The sequence below is a fragment of the Gymnoscopelus braueri genome (assembly GCF_963280865.1).
Source record: "Gymnoscopelus braueri genome assembly, chromosome: 7".
In the NCBI taxonomy this organism is placed as follows: domain Eukaryota; kingdom Metazoa; phylum Chordata; class Actinopteri; order Myctophiformes; family Myctophidae; genus Gymnoscopelus; species Gymnoscopelus braueri.
Window position 1 is genome coordinate 32,130,037 of NC_137608.1, and position 18,482 is coordinate 32,148,518.

General features: G+C 42.9%; 1 protein-coding gene across 3 annotated transcripts in view; it reads right to left on the minus strand.

The window, feature by feature from the left end:
- The window catches only part of epg5 (ectopic P-granules autophagy protein 5 homolog (C. elegans)), a 34,204-nt gene that overhangs the window by 11,512 nt on the left and 4,210 nt on the right, over window positions 1-18,482 (minus strand). For 2 of the 3 annotated variants that reach the window (XM_080432237.1, XM_080432236.1), the window contains exons 10-35: window positions 16,282-16,628; window positions 15,971-16,132; window positions 15,723-15,880; window positions 15,380-15,531; window positions 14,094-14,234; window positions 13,787-13,948; window positions 13,381-13,503; window positions 12,157-12,419; window positions 11,638-11,778; window positions 11,368-11,512; window positions 10,655-10,852; window positions 8,788-8,895; window positions 8,299-8,421; window positions 7,748-7,914; window positions 7,418-7,651; window positions 7,158-7,281; window positions 6,686-6,830; window positions 5,432-5,603; window positions 4,873-5,035; window positions 4,617-4,759; window positions 4,353-4,509; window positions 3,593-3,790; window positions 3,302-3,515; window positions 1,949-2,136; window positions 1,087-1,294; window positions 808-883 (exon numbers count right to left, since the gene is read on the minus strand). In XM_080432237.1, the coding sequence (XP_080288363.1) occupies window positions 808-883; window positions 1,087-1,294; window positions 1,949-2,136; window positions 3,302-3,515; window positions 3,593-3,790; window positions 4,353-4,509; window positions 4,617-4,759; window positions 4,873-5,035; window positions 5,432-5,603; window positions 6,686-6,830; window positions 7,158-7,281; window positions 7,418-7,651; window positions 7,748-7,914; window positions 8,299-8,421; window positions 8,788-8,895; window positions 10,655-10,852; window positions 11,368-11,512; window positions 11,638-11,778; window positions 12,157-12,419; window positions 13,381-13,503; window positions 13,787-13,948; window positions 14,094-14,234; window positions 15,380-15,531; window positions 15,723-15,880; window positions 15,971-16,132; window positions 16,282-16,628 (4,412 nt within the window). The remainder of the gene's footprint in view (window positions 1-807; window positions 884-1,086; window positions 1,295-1,948; window positions 2,137-3,301; window positions 3,516-3,592; window positions 3,791-4,352; window positions 4,510-4,616; window positions 4,760-4,872; window positions 5,036-5,431; window positions 5,604-6,685; window positions 6,831-7,157; window positions 7,282-7,417; window positions 7,652-7,747; window positions 7,915-8,298; window positions 8,422-8,787; window positions 8,896-10,654; window positions 10,853-11,367; window positions 11,513-11,637; window positions 11,779-12,156; window positions 12,420-13,380; window positions 13,504-13,786; window positions 13,949-14,093; window positions 14,235-15,379; window positions 15,532-15,722; window positions 15,881-15,970; window positions 16,133-16,281; window positions 16,629-18,482) is intronic. The other variant, XM_080432238.1, reaches the window with a different exon arrangement.

The following is an 18,482-nucleotide window of genomic DNA, read 5'->3' on the forward strand; positions in this document are numbered from 1 at the left end:
CCACTACATTTCAAAGACAAATATTGTACTTTTGACTCCACTACATTTCTAGGAAGGATGAATGAACCCTTAAGCCCTATTTCAAATATAGTGAAAATAGCAGATTTACAAGCTCAAGATGTGTTGTGGGCTTGTAGATCGGCTATTTTCACTATTATTATTCTTTATTCTGGAAAATCTTTGAATTTATTTGGAAAATGTCTACATTTTAATACAGCAATGCATTTATATTAAAAAGAAAATGTTCTTTGTAATTTGTACTTTCGATTACTTACATATTTTTAAAAGCATATACTTTTGAATACTTAGGGATAGTACTCCAGTACTTTAACTCAAGCACAAATTTAACAGAGCAACTTTCAGTTGCAGTAGTAGTTGTAGTCGAGTAGTATTTGACGAGGTGCATCTATACCTTCACTCAAGTACTGGGGTTTTAGTACTTTGTCCACCACTGCCACTGGTAGCCAGCTAATCATGGCAACACGATCTGTGCACCCCCCTACACGATGTAACAAAATCTAGGATGTGTGCGTCTTCACGCTAAGGGCACTATCTTGCCTTACCGCTTATGCCTAAACTTTTCTTTATTATAATTATTTTATGAAAATAGCTGATCTACAGCGACACGTTGTGAGCTTGTAGAACGGCTATTTGAACGTAAGGGGTAAGGCAAGATAGGGCCCTAAGACCCTCCATGGACAGTCGCACAGGCCGTGATTGTGTCATATTGTCACAGATGCAATGTAGACAGCAAGAAGCATGAATCAGGCTTAACTTAAGAGGAAGCAGAAGAGGAGCCATGATTACCTGGCATCGTCGGTGTGCACTGGTAGGATCCACGGCTTAAACAACTTCACAATCTTACTGTGCAGGTCCTGCAGCACTGTCAGTGAATAGAGTAGAAAACACTTTAACCACTTAAGTCCTATATGCTATATACTAGCCCTATTTAGTACTAATAATGCAGGTGATGTGACGTCCCATTGAGCTTGTAGATTGGCTAGTTTCACCATTTTAAAAAAATCTTCAAATACTGATCCAAAGTCATTCCCAGACCAGAGCACCAGTATACTGTGATAACTTTACCTTTCAGAACTTTGCTGCTACCCACTGGCTCCCTGGCACAGCTGCTGAGCTGCACATTGATTAGACAACCAATCAGATGTTCGCAGAAAGTAACAACCTCACAGATGTACGGGGTCCAGGCAGAGTACAGGCCAAAGGTCCGCAGGTCAGCTTTACTGAGGCGACTCCGCAGAAAGTAATCACTCAGCCAATCAACGGTCTCCTCTACCTGTTAATGACCAAAAAGAAGGCAGAGAATTGTCTAGATTAATCGGAGTAAATTCTATTGCTTTATTTTAACAAACAGATGCTCTGATAAACTGCAAACATTTGCTTTCACAATATCAGCAAAAAAGCTAACTAGGAAAGTGCGATCTTCGAAGCGCATAGCTCCGCCAGACTAGGTTGCCTAGAAAGGACTAGTCTTGTGTTTTAGCCATGGGGACACAAGGAAGCGGGCGTGGGGTTGGGGGGATAAGTGTTTCTACAACATAGCGGGCAACATGCGATTCCAATTTGGGATGTTGCGTTCATTATGTTTAGTTTTTTTGTTGTAAGAAATTGTTTAGCCAAATACAGGCAAACATTATGGAATATCAAAACCATGTTTGACAGTCAATGTCACAAGACCATTTGTACCTACTTTGATGAAGGAAACCCCCCCCCCCCCCAAAAAAAAAAACATACATGTTTATCGCATGACTCCAGAGATAATGTGATAATGTGTACCGATTTGTGAGAATTGGCAAAAGCATAATCTCCACCTTCCGGCCTGGCAGAGATAATGATTAGCTTAGTACAAAGTTAAACTATGCTCTCAGGGTCTTATTTCTTATTACAGACATCAATATTAGTTAGTGACATTGTTTTTGTCTCCCCTTACCTGCTGTGGAGAAAGGCTGACAGGGGATCTGTGGGAGGAAGGTGGGCGAGCTAGGGCAGTGCCTTGGCCGTCAGTAGTGCTGCTTCCTGGTTCAGTCTTACCCTTAGTGTTCTGGGAGGTAGGTGAGCAGCTCAGAACTCGCAGAGTCACCTTCCAACACTCTGGACTCAGTAATTGGTCTGAGGAGCCTGTTTTTTATTTAAAAAAAATATATATATTTATTTTAAATACATTCGAGACAGTTAACACATTGAGTGCCAGGGTCTTTTTAAAACAGGGTACAGTCGGTGCCTGGATTTTTAACCATTTTTGAACCTTTTTCAAGTAGTCACAAAATATTTTCAGTGATCACCGTCCTCAAGGTGATCCCCTCATTACACACATAGAGGTCTCGTACAATCGGGGGGAAAAAAATTAAAAAACATTAGGTAATCCGTTCCATAGTTGCAGCCAGTTGAAAATAGTCGAAAATAGTCAAAAATACATATTTTAGAAAAAAAGTACACAGGAGCCGAGATACAGGCTTTTGAAGTCATAAGTTAACCAGGAAGTGGATTGGAGTCTAAATCTTCGGAAAATGATATCTCCTGGTGCTGAGAAGAAAAAAAAAAATAATTTTTTTTTTTTTTTTTTTTTTTTTCCAAAAACGGTCATAACCGTTTTTGGCACTCAACGCATGGCTTCTCAAAAACGGTCCGGACCGTTTTTGGCACTCAATGTGTTAAGACAAATGCCAATCTTTTTTTAGCCAGGTGACATCCCATTAAGAATTATGGGAGTTTAGCTAATTCAGCACCAAGGACAGTGCCTCAGGGTTTCCCTCAGGCAGGTAATAACAGGGACAATATTTCCCAGGCTGCATCCCATTTACTTTTCATTCAAACCCTCAGATCAAATGAACACTCGATGATGTTTGAGCCTTCATTATGTGTGAGTGGGTCGGGGCTGCTGCAACAAAATGAACTGAGATAACTTTAGATGTTACCGCAAGACCACATACTGTATGTTAGTTACAACTTCCTGGTGGTCAAAACATCAACAGATGAAGCAAAATGGATCCCACACTACCAAGTCTTTGTCTCTGCTGCAAACACTCAACGGTTCCTAAGAGACCAGACATTTATACATAATACATGATAACCTCCCTCAATCCCTTCGAATGTGCACTGTTGTGAAGTGACCTGCATAATTGTGTATTGGACCGACACTTTGTGACATGAGAGAAATTGCCTGAATAGGATCCAACCAGTCCACACCTGCTGCAAATTGAAGGAAGTGCATATGATAAAATAAATACCAGGACCTTTACCAAAAAAACGACTATACTAAAACAACACGCGCACACACACTCACTGGTCATAAGGAGACGCAGACAATCGCTGTAGTGGTCGGGGAAATGGTGTCGTAAAAGCATGGTCCAGTGTTTTGTGAACAGGTGAAAGGGCGTGAGGAGGTCAGGCTCAGGGTCCCGGCCACAGACGCACAGCGCTCCGTGCACCAGCTCCAGCAGACGGGTTCTCTCAGAGAAGACGGGATGTGCTTCAGTCAGCCAGTGGAACAAGTCAAACTAGAGAACAGAGACACATGGCCTATTATATGAGTCCTATCACTATTGTGTGACAGAGACTGTAGCGTGTAGCTAACCTTAGTGAGCAGCATGAAAATGACATCAGCAGCACTGTCAGAGTGTAGTGATGACACTACATCCTGGTACAGGAAGACAAGCTCATCAGGCGCCGCGTTGGGAGTGAAAAAGGGGGAAATGAGATGACACAGACGCCTGTTCTCCAGGATGGTCTTTAGCACACGGCCACACTCTGCTGACGTGCCTTGGATGAACACCTACGGAGGACACACAATTACGAAAGTCCAATTCATTATTTAGCCACATTGACCAAAAAAGGCATCCCTATTTTAGGAATTAATATACTGTATGTGTAAGTTTGAAAACTTTGCACATTTTACCCCCCCCCCCCCCCCCAACAATTTCAAAACACTTAAAAGATTGCCGATTTATAAGCTTATAACGCGTCACATCGTCACGAGTTGTGAGTTTGGAGGTCAGCTATTTTCTCTATTCATTGTATGATGAAGCATATAGGGCTTGTGGTTCATCTCTTTCATCTATCACTAATCAAAAGGTTCTTTGTACACACATATTTAGTAATTCTTTGGGGCATTTTTAAGCCTTCATTTGATAGTGCTAGTGCTAGAGGAGAAAGACAGGAAATGTGGAGAGAGAGTAGGGGAATGACATACAGCAAATGGGCAGGCCGGGAATCGAACTGGGGACTCACTGATTGGGGCATTTTCAGCCTGTGTGGTACAGCCACTTGGCTATTGGGCCACATTTTGTCATCTTGTGTCCACAAGTTTGTGCATGTGTGTTGTTTTTGTTGTTTACCTGTCCCAGTATCTCCACACAGGAGGAGAGGTACTGGCGTGTCGGTGGGTGTCTCAGTGTGTCCTCGCACACAAACGACACCACCTGGTAGAAGGCAGACACCCCGACGTTCTGCACGGCAGGGCTCTTCTGTGCCTTGTACTTATTCACCAGAGCCCTGAGCACATGACAACGTTCATTTGTACCGTCATTCCTAGTGAGGCACTGTCAGATGAATACATTTCATTTACTTGTCGATTTGGGGGGGGGTCTACATATACTGACGTGATAAAGTTCTCTGTGTGCACCGCGGCTTTGGCCAGGCTTTGAGGAGGTGCAGCCATGGCGTCTGCCTGAAGCTTCTTGATGTCACTTCGCAGAGACAGTATCTGAGCTTGTACTGCTTCCTGTTTGTGGACACTTTCACACTACACACACACACACACACACACACACACAAACGGTAGCATTTACACAAATTAATAATAATGAAGAACAGTGAGATTCTGAAATGGTGGAGTGAGAGTGTATGTGGCCTTACTGTGACAGTGATGCTTGCAGGTCCCTCACAGTGCTGCCCACCCTTTCCTTTACACTCCAGCTTCATGGTGACTTGCTCAGGTTGGTTCTTATAGAGCAGAGGGAGGTTCTCCAACAGCTCCTGTTCCATTGCCACCTGCTGGGCTTCCCGTGACACTGCAATCCTGACACAAAATAAAAAACCCACACCAATAGAGATTATCCCACACATCTGTGATGGCACATAAAAACAGCTGCTAAGTGATGTCTCTTACTGGAACAAGAGACTGTGATATTGTGCCTAATTTTGATTCCTTTTTTTAGCATGTACCTTAAATTGATATTGTTGTAATTATCTGAGATATCCCTTTGTTTCTTTCTCTATTCTTATGACTATATTAACTGCAATCTTTGGCAGCTTTTACACATGTAAACTTGTGATGTGACAATAAACTTGAATTTGAAGTGTGTGTGTGTGTGTGTGTGTGTGTGTGTGTGTGTGTGTGTGTGTGTGTGTGTGTGTGTGTGTGTGTGTGTGTGTGTGTGTGTGTGTGTGTGTGTGTGTGTGTGTGTGTGTGTACCTGGCCTGGTCCTGCAGGGTGCTGAGGTCAAACTTCAGCAGTTCAACAGCAGCTTTAGTGTCAGTGAGGCATGTGCGGGGGATGGCAGTCACGGGGGCTTTCTGCGGCTGCAGAGCTGGAGCGGAGTGAGGCACTGGGTGCTTCTGCAGGTTGGACAGGATACGCTCCTTGGCTGCACACAACAAGAGCGGAAATGTGACAGAGAAACACGTCTGTAGGATTATAGTGGTTAATAAATGATGAACTGAGCAAGACTTCATTATAAAAAGGTTATGATTTAGAGCTAACAAGCACACGTTGCAGAGAGTAAGACCACTTAACTTTAATCAATCATAGGGATTGAAATGAGAACCTGCCAAATGCAGGTAAAACATTAACTGTGTCGGGTAATGCTTTCAAGTTACTAGTTAACTTGGTGGCTGATGAATCAGTTCTAAATATCACTGCATCTGTCTTAAGTGGACTGAAGGCACAACTCTCCAAGTCCTATCATTATACTACGAACAGTGTCCAGATGTGTAAAATACAACCATTGGCATGCTCTGATGGGGTCTGTGCTAGAAGTACATGTGCTTACAAAACAGCTACTGTTCTCACACAAGTTTTTTAAGGAAAGGAGGCTATGGGGAGATATGAGACCGGAGCAACTAAAGCACAAGGGAATAAAAGGAAGGACACATAAAAAATGAAAATGATGGGGAGGAAGAAGACAATGAGAACAATTAATGCCAAATGCTGATTGGGTCTCGAGTAGTAAAGAAAATGTACTGAGAATTGCTGAGTATACACATCTGAAACTGCTCTCCCCTCTCTCTTATACTATACGTAGATTCATATCGTTGCTGTCGGGCAAAACCTTATATCTCCATATTTCAACGTTTTATGTTTTTTCATAAATTAATGCCCTGCTTCCTCATACAAGAGTGTCACACAAAAGTAGTGAAAATAGCCGATCTACAAGCTATTTTAAATAAATAAATAATAATATATATTTTTTTTAAGTAACGAGTCCTTACTTATTTTTACTAATAAAAATGCTGAAATGGATGCATTGCAGTGACCGTCATCTGGTTTAATTCCGTTTTTGCTATTGAAAATTCTGAGTGGCTGGTAACTATTTAAACACTCACCACGATCACCTAATGGAATTTGGCGTTTGCCCATCTTTATTTTAACCACTTCATCACAATAAACTGGAAAATATTGTAAGCTGTAGGACTTTTTGGACACACAGCAGTAAAGCTGGCTACCTACCGGCATTGGGGCTGGTGTAGTCAGTGAATCCAGGGCTCTGGTTCTGGTGGAAGATGGGCTCACTCTGCACCTTCTCCCACAGAGACAGAACCTCCTTCTCGTCATACTGCACACGCTCAAGGTCCACATACTCCAACCACGGCTCCTACATCATCATAAAACACGTGTTGAACATTATCCCCCACAATGCAATCTGACAAGTGTCTTGTCTTCTACCATCACTATTCCAGTTGTTGATTATTCAGTACACATGCATACCCCGGACAACACAAAGAAACAGACACACACACACACACACACACACACACACACACACACACACACACACACACACACACACACACACACACACACACACACACACACACACACACACACACACACACACACACACACACACACACACACACACACACACACACACACACACACACACACACACACACACACACACACACACACACACACACACCTGTTGTCGCTGCATGACCTTGGCTAGTCTGTGAGGGTCGTACTGTTGAGGGAGAGAGGGAAGGTATACTTCCTGCTTCTGGAGTGTTTCATCGTCCAACCAAACAGCAAACACACCGAATAACCTGAAGGGAAGGAATCACATGCATACATAAAGTCAGCTGCTACAACGGACATCAACGGAGGAGGGGTGTGTTTGATAAATAAAGTTTGATAAATAAAGGAGGTGGGGTGGGTACAAGTTGTGTGGCATGGTCCTACCTGACCAGCTCCGTGTGTAGCTCAGGAGAGGTGAGGTACGACGGCTTGGGGCTCTCATCCCCTGGGCTGTGGGGTTCTGAGGAGGGCGTACGCGGTGGAGGCACCCTGAGAGCCTGGCTGGCAGCATGGTGGAAGTCAGACACTTCCTGGAGTCTCTGGCTCAGGTCTCTGAGTAAAGACATCTGGGCGGAGGCCTGGAAGAACCTCCGGCCAATACAACCACCAGCAACCAGCCTGGTGGGACAGTATGGATAAACAATGGCTTACTATTCAGTCTTAGGTCTAGATCAAGAATATGTTCATGTCTACAGGTATATATGTGTGTCATACCCATAATCAGGGCCTGGCTGTCGGAGGTAGAGCTGGAGGAATCTTTGCCAGACCAGTGGTAGGAGAGGGTGGTCAGGGGGAGTGGCTACAGCCTGACACGCCCAGCGGTACACCTGCAGCCGATGCAGAGACGGAGCTACCGGCAACTTCAGCCGCTGCTGTGCCTTCTGGCTCACAAGCAGACGATTAAGATTAATATTAACCACACAGTTAAGTGTTAATCTAGCTCACAGTACAAAAGAGTATAAAAATAGATGGGACACTGAGGATTTACCGTGCACATAAAGTACAACTTAATTAATGATACATTACTGTGCGTATGCAACGCGTTGCAAGCTTGTAGGATCAACCATTTTGGCTATTTTTCAAAACTTGTTTTTATCGCACCCCGGACTACCCCATAAAAAACTAAAACAATAACTAAATCTAAGCCTTTACAAAATGGGTTTGCTAGTTTTTTTTTAAATTTTTTTTAAAAAACAAATTCAAACTAAACTGAAAACCAATGGAAAATAATGTCTATAAAGGTGTGTGTGTCTGGATTTGGATACCTTCAAGGCCTGGTCTGGCGAGAGGTTGGGCTCTGACAGGAGCTCATGTTCAACACAGCGTCTGACCTGAGAGTCGTCCTCAAACATGCCCTCCATGCTCAGCACCAGCCAGGCAAACCAAACCTACCCAACAGAGACATGACAGGCCTGTTAGGACTGAGAACTTCAACTGCTGCCTTCAAAAGTGCAAGCATCAAGGTCTTTACACACCAACATGAATAAACGATACGAAAATGTGTTGGCGAATATTACACATCAAACAATTAATTTGGTGATGCCTCATTCATACAGGTGGATGATTTTATTCACGGTAAAAAAAGATAATAATAATAAATAAATGTGTCGCTTTATCGCTGCCTAATATTCACATTCAGTGTGGATGTACTCATGACACAAACAGCCATTTAAATTAATGCGAATTCATCAGACGAAATAAACGCTCCCGGTGTGTACGGACCTAAATACTGTAGGTGCTTTGGGAACTCTCACCTCTCCACTAAGGGATTGGCCTTCTATGAAGGAGGGTGTGGCATTTCCAGCAATCCAGCCAACCAGAGATGAGAGCAGACCTCGGTCGCCATGGTAACCTAAAGCATCCTACATAGGGAGCATTGAGATACAATAAAAAAAATAAAAGACGTAAGGGAGAGGAGGAAATGGATGTTCAATTGTGTGTGCCTGATTTACTCCTAACACCCACTGTTTCTTAACACTTATGCTGCTGGCCAATGCCTGCCTGTCAGCGAAATGTACATTCATTCTTCAAGCATCTTTAATAAACGTTAATACATCAATTCATTCAGATCAGATCACATGAACCCTAGCATCCCATTTTTGGGCCGAACAGTCGACGAAAATAGCTGATCTACAAGCTCACAACACATCACAACACAGCACGTTGTGAGCTTGTAGATTAGCTATTAGCGGTGAAGATATTTAGTGTAGAGGGAAAAAAGGAGGGGGCATAGCATAGACCTCTGCGGGACTCCGTTCAGCTAAGTTTAAAGGGGTATACTAAGGGGTGAAGTTATAGTTGAGTTATTGCATTTTTGTTTACATTTGCTTATGACGAATGGGATGTTGTGGTGGATTATTTTAGGCATTGAGTTGCACCTGTGATGATGTGTTCAGTGTATGTCCTGCATTGGGGGGAGGGGGTTCATCTCTGGAGAGCATATATACATATAGTGTTTGTATTTGTTGATGCCATGTATTATTGTGTTAATTTTCTATGCTATGTTGATGAACTGAATACATAGGACCACAATGGAAACAAGTCCCCAGGACTTTTTTTGTGTTATCATTTTAGCCTTAATGTCTTACTGCACCTCGTGCTGTTTACATTTCTGACTAATAAAAGTATTCAATCAATCAAATAAAGCATTGGGGAAGTCAGGGGCATGTCTCTGTGAGGAGCTCCCCATAATCCGCCAATCATCTGGAATAACGAATTTCGTCAATAATGCTATTTTCATAATTCCTAACATGCCTGGACCCAATAACCACTTAAATTCTATATACTTCATTGACTGGTGTCCCTCAGGGGTCTATAATTGGTCCCCTCCTTTTTTCCCTCCACACCAAATCTCATCACCACAAATAGCCGATCTACAAGCTCACAACGCGTTGTGCGCTGGTCGATCGGCTATTTTCGGCAAATGTTCGCCTACAGTATGTCATGCCCAGAATAGGGATGCTAGGTAGCCCTGAAACATGACTGTCATACCATGACAGTCATGGTGCCGAGTCCCCCTGGTCTAAAGTTGTGTTCGATTTTTTCACATTGCCATCTCTCACATAAACATAAACGTTCAGATTTCAAATATAAAGTGCTTACCACTGAGCCACGGATGTTACAAGGCGATGCGGACCGCGATGAGTACCCGTATCTCCCGTATTGTTCAATAAAAAGCATTTTAATCCCATCGCCGGCCATTTTCTTTTTTTGTTTTTTTTTGTTTTGTAATTTATCAGAGTGCAATACACCTCCCAACCATTAGTGTCGCATGGTTGAAAGTATCGGAGACAATTTGGAGAAAATGGCCGGCGATGGGATTAAAATGCTTTTTATTGAACAATACGGGAGATACGGGTACTCATCGCGGTCCGCATCGCCTTGTAACATCCGTGGCTCGGTGGTAAGCACTTTATATTTGAAATCTGAACGTTTATGTTTATGTGAGAGATGGCAATGTGAAAAAATCGAACACAACTTTAGACCAGGGGGACTCGGCACCATGACGCTTGTATACAAGCGTCATGTGAACCATGGCTAGGATGCTAGGGTTCATGTGTTTTAAAAAAAAACACGGGCCCATAGGACTCCAGCAGTTATCTACTGTGTGTGTCTGTGTACCTTATGCTGTTGGTACAATAATTTCTGCACACACTCCTCCTGGTGATGTGTGAAAGCGGCACGGCAGATTTGATCCATGAGGAACAGGACTGTTCTGTCCCGGTACCACAGGCTCTGCTGGGTTACAATCCCAACCCAGAACTCTAGAACAGCTGCAGCACCCACACGGCCGGGCCTGGAACTCTCCACCACGTGTGTCTGGAATTTGCACAATGACATAGATTCAAAATACATGATCAGACCCACCTTTTAAAAGCTTTAAAACTACAATTCTAGCTATAGATGTCACTTTACTAATTAGTGTCAGATTCAGTTACATGCAAATACTTAAAACAAATATGTTAAGAACTCTGTTCACATAAGAGACATTTTACTTGCTTTGCAGTCGCATAGAAGAAAAATGATAAAAATACATACAGTACATACAAAAAAATACATACAAATATATATATAATAGGCTGTAAAAATGTAATATCAGTGTTTAAAGGAAGAAGTAAACGCCAACAGCTTTAGTTTATCTGGTGCATGTTCTTCTGTTTTGAAATTCAGTGCTCTAGGCATGGATTTTAACACAGTGAAGATTCCTTATTGACTGTTCTATGACTTATGTTACTGACAGTCTGTGCTATGCAAACAGTGAGAGTGGAAGCAATGTACAGCTTTAACTGTACATAAAAATGCATTCTTTCTTATGAAGGGTCTTTGTTGTGCACCTGTATGACGCTGTTGAGTAGTCTGACATTGTCTCCATAGGTGGCCCCTGTGAGGAGCGGCGCCACCCGGTGGGTAACCTGCTGCGTCACACCCTGAGGACACACGCTGTCATACTGCAAGAACAACTGGACACAGCTCACAAACCTGTGAGGGAGGGAGGATGGATAATTGTTACTTGTGACTAAGCCAGCATTTCTCAATTCAATGTGCCATTTCTCTCACAGCCACAGGCCAATGATTAGGCTGTAATTAGTTAGGATGTTGCCTACTGGGTGTTCTTGAGCAGGTAGAAGCTGTGAGAGTAGGTTTGAGGCAGGATGTTGTCCAGCAGGTGCACAACAGCTCTCAGGTGGCGAGTCTGAATCAGACTCTTCAACAAACCCACTCCCTCGGTACAGAACTGTTCCAGACTACAATGACACACAATACATACAATACAATCCACTTTACTTATATAGCACATTTAGCAAATGCAGGGTTACCAAAGTGCTGAGATAAGAAACATAAAACAACCGAAGTAATAAAAAAAGAAAAGAAACATAAAAACACAGAAATGTTCCACTCTAATTAAAATTCAATTGGAATAATTTGGGGCAATAATATACAGACTTTATATAACTGATACATGAATTGTGTGTGTGTGTGTGTGTGTGTGTGTGTGTGTGTGTGTGTGTGTGTGTGTGTGTGTGTGTGTGTGTGTGTGTGTGTGTGTGTGTGTGTGTGTGTGTGTGTGTGTGTGTGTGTGTGTGTGTGTGTGTGTGTGTGTGTGTGTGTGTGTGTGTGCAGACCTGTGTCCCACTGTTGTCATAGCTATGGTCAGGTAGCATCCAATAGGGATGCCTGCTTTCACAGCACGGAGAACAGAGTGCATGCTGGGAGCATGTGGGAGCTCCGGGGAAGGGTTAGGGGCCGTGCCTGGGGCGGACCAAGCTGCCTGAGGGCTCTGAGCATTGGCATGGAGCTTGAGCCTCAGCAACAGTTGCCATGCCCATTGGCTAAAAGATGCTTCAGGGGACACACCTAAACGGAGGACACTGGCAAGGTAGGACACCTGTGATAAGACATAGAAGGGACAGAAGGGGACGGATAAACCAATGTTATGGACATACAATTCCATATCAGTCCCCATCCTTTTTCCATTTACGTTCTTCCCCTCGGACGATTCATTCAAAAATATGAAATTTCATTCCACCGTTATGCAAATGGCTGTATCTCCCCCTGAAACTAAATGCCCAGTCTAAACTTCCCAGCCTCAGGAATTTGCCTTGAGGATGTGTTGGGTGGCACTAAGCTTTCTACAACTACGTTTGAAGTTAGTTGTACAGTACTAATTGGTCCCCCTGACTCATCACACATATATAACACGTTCTTGGCAACCTGTCCACCATGTTCAAACCCCAAACCAAAACCTTACATTTTACAAAGAGGTATAGTAAAAGTCAGTTTCTTCCAAATTCGAATTGTCGCAAAAATCAAGCCATTTCTCTCTGTCCAGGACATTTACAAAGTCATCCATAACCTCATATCATCCTGCTTGGTGGGATGATATGATACATGTGAATATAAGTACTCTGTTAACACTTATCCAACATTAGTACGGTAATGGAGTTTTACTAATGCACTATGTACGTACAGTATATATAATCATGCTTAACATTGACAAAACAAGACAGAACAGACATACATACTGACTACCGGATACAAACTAAGTGTAAATACCTCATTATAAATGTGAAGCAGAGTACATATCGCGTGACTATTCCCTACATTTGCGCATACTAAAGCTGACCAGAAATGTCACTGGAAATGGAGCATTACAGTTATGACTTGCTGACTGCTGTTCAGTGAGCCAATTTACCAAAGCTCTCCTATACATATTTCAGATTTATTCTCCCCTTTGGGTGTTCATTTATCTTCTTATGTAGTGATGTTAATCCTTGTATCCTCATACTCCGTATTTTATTTTGTCCATCTGTATCCTTTGGGATAAATATGGTTTTATCCAATCTTACCTGTTTGATGCCTTCTGATATGAGGCCACTGTAAGGTTTATCCGTGAGGAACTTCTGATAGGCCTCAGCCACGAGCAGAGCCACCTCACTGTGGAGGGATGAAGGCAGGGCTAGACAGCCATCCTACAGGGACAAATACACTCAATCACAACCGTGAACGAAGGAGAAGATTTCTAATAATCAAAAAACAATTCTTCACTGGAGCTCGTCAGGGCAACTATGGACAGAGGAAGGCCAGTCTGCTCACAGCTTTTGTGCTCCAAAAAACATTTCAAACATATTTATCGGCTGGAACTTTAGTCAATCACTTTTCATTTGGAATAACTAAAATATCTTGTAAAATCCCAAAACGTGCACAAGCACACACAAACATTGCACATCCATGTGACATGGTCATACTACCAACCTGAGCATAGCCCCAATTCAGTCCCTCCAGTATGACACAAGCCAGCCGGTTCTCCACAGCAGCGAGAGGGTGTTGTAGCAGCCAGGACCCTATTACACACACCTCCTCTGGACTCGGCTTCCACATGCACAGTGGCAGCTCTTTACATAGGTATAATGCCACCTAACGCACGCACACGCACACGCACACACACAATCTTGTAACTTTACAATATCGTTATTAGTTAGTTCTTATCATATACCTGGAATGTCACTGTGAATTTTCCCTGCTATCTTAGTTCTAAAACTGATAGAATGGCGCTACCTACCATGCCCACCATCTGTATAGTTTCTCTCAGTCTTTCCAGCAGCACAGAGATGATGCATGGATGTGCTGTTGCTATGGCAGCAAGCAATTCCCGCCCAACCTTAGAATAGGTCTCTCTGGTAGAGACACTGACATAGGACACCTGGGAGAGAAATTGAGAGGTACTGTAGGACCAAAGGCAGAGTTCAGAAGGTATAGTAAGATGAGAATATGTAGGGACTCCAGTGGTGCAGTGGTTATGGTGTATATGGTGTATATATTTTACTTCTTCATAAATACTTGGGAGTGAAGAAATTAGGCTGGTTAAGTACACGTTTGTACAAAAAGTAATGATCAATTGAATCATGTAGACCTCGGGATCCACATGGGAACGGAATGGCTCCAATAGGGATCTCAGACTTTATGTGGCCAGCCTGTGACTTCAGTTATGTATATGACATAGTTGTCTAATGACTTAATGACTTAACGTATGACTCCAAATTCGGACATGGTTTCAGCCGGTCAGACTCCCATTGAAACATAATGTGAAAACAATTGTGCTACTCTGATATAAGGGGAGAATCACACCGAGACAACGCTACTGGCGAAGATGCTTAAAAAATGCCTTGGCAAACAGTGTGGTGCACCGATCAAAATGGGAAACAATTGATTCAAGCAGACGTTCAATCTTATATCAAACTTTGATCTGCATTTGCCAGCATTGTCCTACCGTTCCTACCACATCTCCTGGCATCAAAACAGGAAGGAGCGGTGCGAGGCACACCGTGCGACTGCGCTAAAAACTTGAGTATTTAAACTTTTATGCACATATAAAACCACAGAAAAAAAACAACGCCTGGTGCAAAAGTGGAGCACATGCCAGGTATGCCAGGTGTGCCATACAATAGGAAAACAATAGTTTTGCTGGTGATGCGTCTCTAGCACCGCGTCTCGGCCCCCATGGTTTAAATGAAGAATATTTGCACATTTCCACCATCACATCTACTTATTTTTTTATAATTTTGGGCCGTTTCTGCCTTTATTGGATAGTACAGTTTAGAATGACAGGAAATAGGAGAGAGAGAGACGTTTGATATACTGTTTAGTGAGTGACACTGTGCAAATATACTTTATTAAAAACATTATCACAATACCTGGAATGCTTTGCTTTTTCATTACCGTTTGATCATTTACATCTTCTCCATGTACAATATATTAGGATGCTGCCAAAATAAAATGGTCATGGCCTATATTTTAATGACATCACATCTCACATAGATTTAATTCTCCCTCCTGCCTTTCTCCTACCTGGTAGATGAGCAAGGCGATGGTGGTGATGAAGGCGGGGTCAGAGTGCTGAGTGGGAGTGGCCATGTGTGCCAGTGCTGTGAGGAGAGAGATGCCGTCAGAGCTGTTGACCTCACACAGCCAACGCTCAAATCTTTCCTGGTGCTCTGGCTCTGAAACATGGAACATAACAGAATATCAATCAGGTCCCGTCAATGTCAGGGATTAAATTAGTCACAACATTGTGAACTACTTCAGAAAGGTTGACTTTCAACTTGGGGTGTAATTCAGACCGGTGACCGGTTAAATGTGGCTTTTAGGTGGTCTGAAAGTAGGCAGTTAATCAAGTCATACTTTGAGTTACCTCTGAGAGCCTTCAGACAGGCATGCGTGCTATCTGCAGACACAGGTGTTTCTAGTCCTGCCGTCTCGGCACACTGCATGGCGTACAGAACCCTCCACAGCATGGAGCTGGACAGAGTCCCATAAGGCATCTCAGACATAAACAGCCAGATACCCAACCTGGAAGGGATCACCGCAGAGAATAAATGTGTTGAAATACTTTGGCCTTGAAAGCACATAGTGTAAATAACTTTGCGGATAAGAACTCGCCTCTTGTTCCTGAGTACATGTAGAACAGCACGGAGGAACAGGTGGTCATATTCCAGCTGTAGCTTGTCCAGAGAAAGGGTGTGCGTGTGGGAGCTGGCTCCAGCAGAATCACTTACACTCACATACTGTGCCCAGTGGTCACTAACGTAACAAACTGTCATTCTGAAGGATGATAACAAAGGGGACAAAGTAACAATTAAATAATAATTCATGTACTGTATTTGTTGACTCTAAAATGTGTTTTTTAGAGGTATTGGATTGTAATTACTTTGTGTTGTAATCTTAACAGCCTGTGATTTGGTTGCACTGACCGTATAGTGTGTCCTATTCGCTTGACTAGCTGCCGGTATCGAGCCCTGTTGTAGGTCTGAAGTCCGACGGCCAGAATCTCAATGAGCGAGGAGGCAAACGCAAACACTCGCATCATCTTCTGACTAGAGCAGGCCTGGGGCTCATAAACACCTGGAACAGGGGATTTGCTCGTTAGCTTGTACATAGGTTCAACCGACTGACAAGACAGGAAGACAAGACAGACTCCCTCACCCTGCTTGCTCATCCCCAACATGTGTGAATAAAGCTGCTGGAAGGGGAACTGGGACAGCAGGGATATGAGGTCCTCCTCACACAGAAGCAACCAGCTGCTGTCTGGGTCCTCGTCCTGTACAAAGAAGACAGCCATTGCAGACAGAGCTTTGCAAACATACTGTACACTGCATGAGAGTTAACCACTTTCCATAAGCTGACATTTTCACAAACTTTTATATGCAACACATTGTAAGCTGGTAGATAGGCAGTTTTTCGGCAAAATAGTATCTAAGTATATAGTAGTATACATAGTGTCGGTATATAGGGCTTAAGAGTTAAACTAACACTAAGGATTTTACTGTGTCTCACAAACAAACCCAGAGTAAACACCCCCGTACCTGCTAAACAGATTTTTAAAACTGGGCATTGATTGTTGTAACTCGATCACAATCAATTACGACACAATAAAGATGCATTGCTTTACAAGGAGTAGAATTAACTGTTAGCATGGGTGCTATAAGTTCAGGGTTGGCCCGTATATATTCCTTCAAGCTCTCTTCAAGAGGGTAAATACAGAGTAAGTCGCGTCTCGAGAGCCACTCACATGACAAATGACACATGAAAAACAAAAAGCTGCACTGGCATCTTTCCTGTGTAAAACCAGGAAATGCCAACTTGGGAAACTTGCAGTGAAGTTAAATCTAAGCATGTAAAAAATATATTTTTCATCTCTTAGTTTTGTTCTTATTGGTGAAGATTATAAAGATCACACTGTCCGTTTAGAGACAAGCCTAGTAGCCTACTCTTAACTGCCCAATGCCTTGCATTCCCCAAATAGTTCACCTATAATCTGCTATACAGTATAGTGAAAGTCACTTAGAGAATTGATTAACTTACATATCTCTCAGTTATGTCAAAACTGTTCTTATGTTTTGTTCATAGAGGTGAAATCAGGCCAACCCATTTTATAGGGGGTTGGCCTGATTGGCCAGCCCAGTTCTGATCTATTGATTAATAATAAAACAATTATTGATTAATCTAGCTATTTATTTAGTTCTCATACAGATTTGTCATTTGCATACAAGTGGCATTAGGCATTACTGTAAATAGATGCCAGGTAGGCTACTAACAAGGTAATTGCCACATTCGACTGGGTTCCTTTAATATGCAACTCTCTAGTATAAAGAATTCTCTGCTGGTATTATTTCCAAATTATTACATTACATTACATTACAGTCATTTAGCAGACGCTTTTATCCAAAGCGACATACAATAAGTGCATTCAACATAGGTACGGAACGAAACTACTAATCACCAGAAGTCTTAAGTGTCTCTTCTAAAACAAGCAACTAAGAGTGTACTGTACCAAGTTAACCATAGTGTACTGTACCAAGTTAATTTTCTTTTTAATACATTTTTATCCCAAGTTTTTGTAACCCCATTTTTTACACCCAGTGCCAATTGTCTATGTAATCCTGGGCACTACCTTCCCTCTGCCAACCTAGGGAGGCCAGGGCCGAGCTCATGCCTCCTTCAATGCCTGAGAGCCAACTGACCTTCTTGTCACCTGACAGGGGGGAGTTTTCCTGGTTGGACGTAGCACGTGGAAGGAACACGTTATTCCAACCAGTTCCCTTCCCCTCCATCAGGCACCCCGGCTGGCCAGGGGGAGGCAGTATAGTGACCAGGATTACTACATGTTTTTGTGAGGGTACCTACACGGGGAGAACATGCAAACTCCACACAGAGAGGCCCTTTCACCAACCCCACCTAGGGTATGGGCACTGATGACGCGGGGGAGAGAACACGCCCCCAGCATCCACAGCGTCCCCAACCAAGTTAACCATAGTTACATAGTTGTACCAAGTTAACCATACCATACTGTGCATTTCTCACAGATGGTGTTTTTGTTGTCCCCCCATGACAAAATCTTGCCCCCCCTCCTGACAGGGGTAAAAAAAAAAGACTGGTATATCTAATGTGTGTA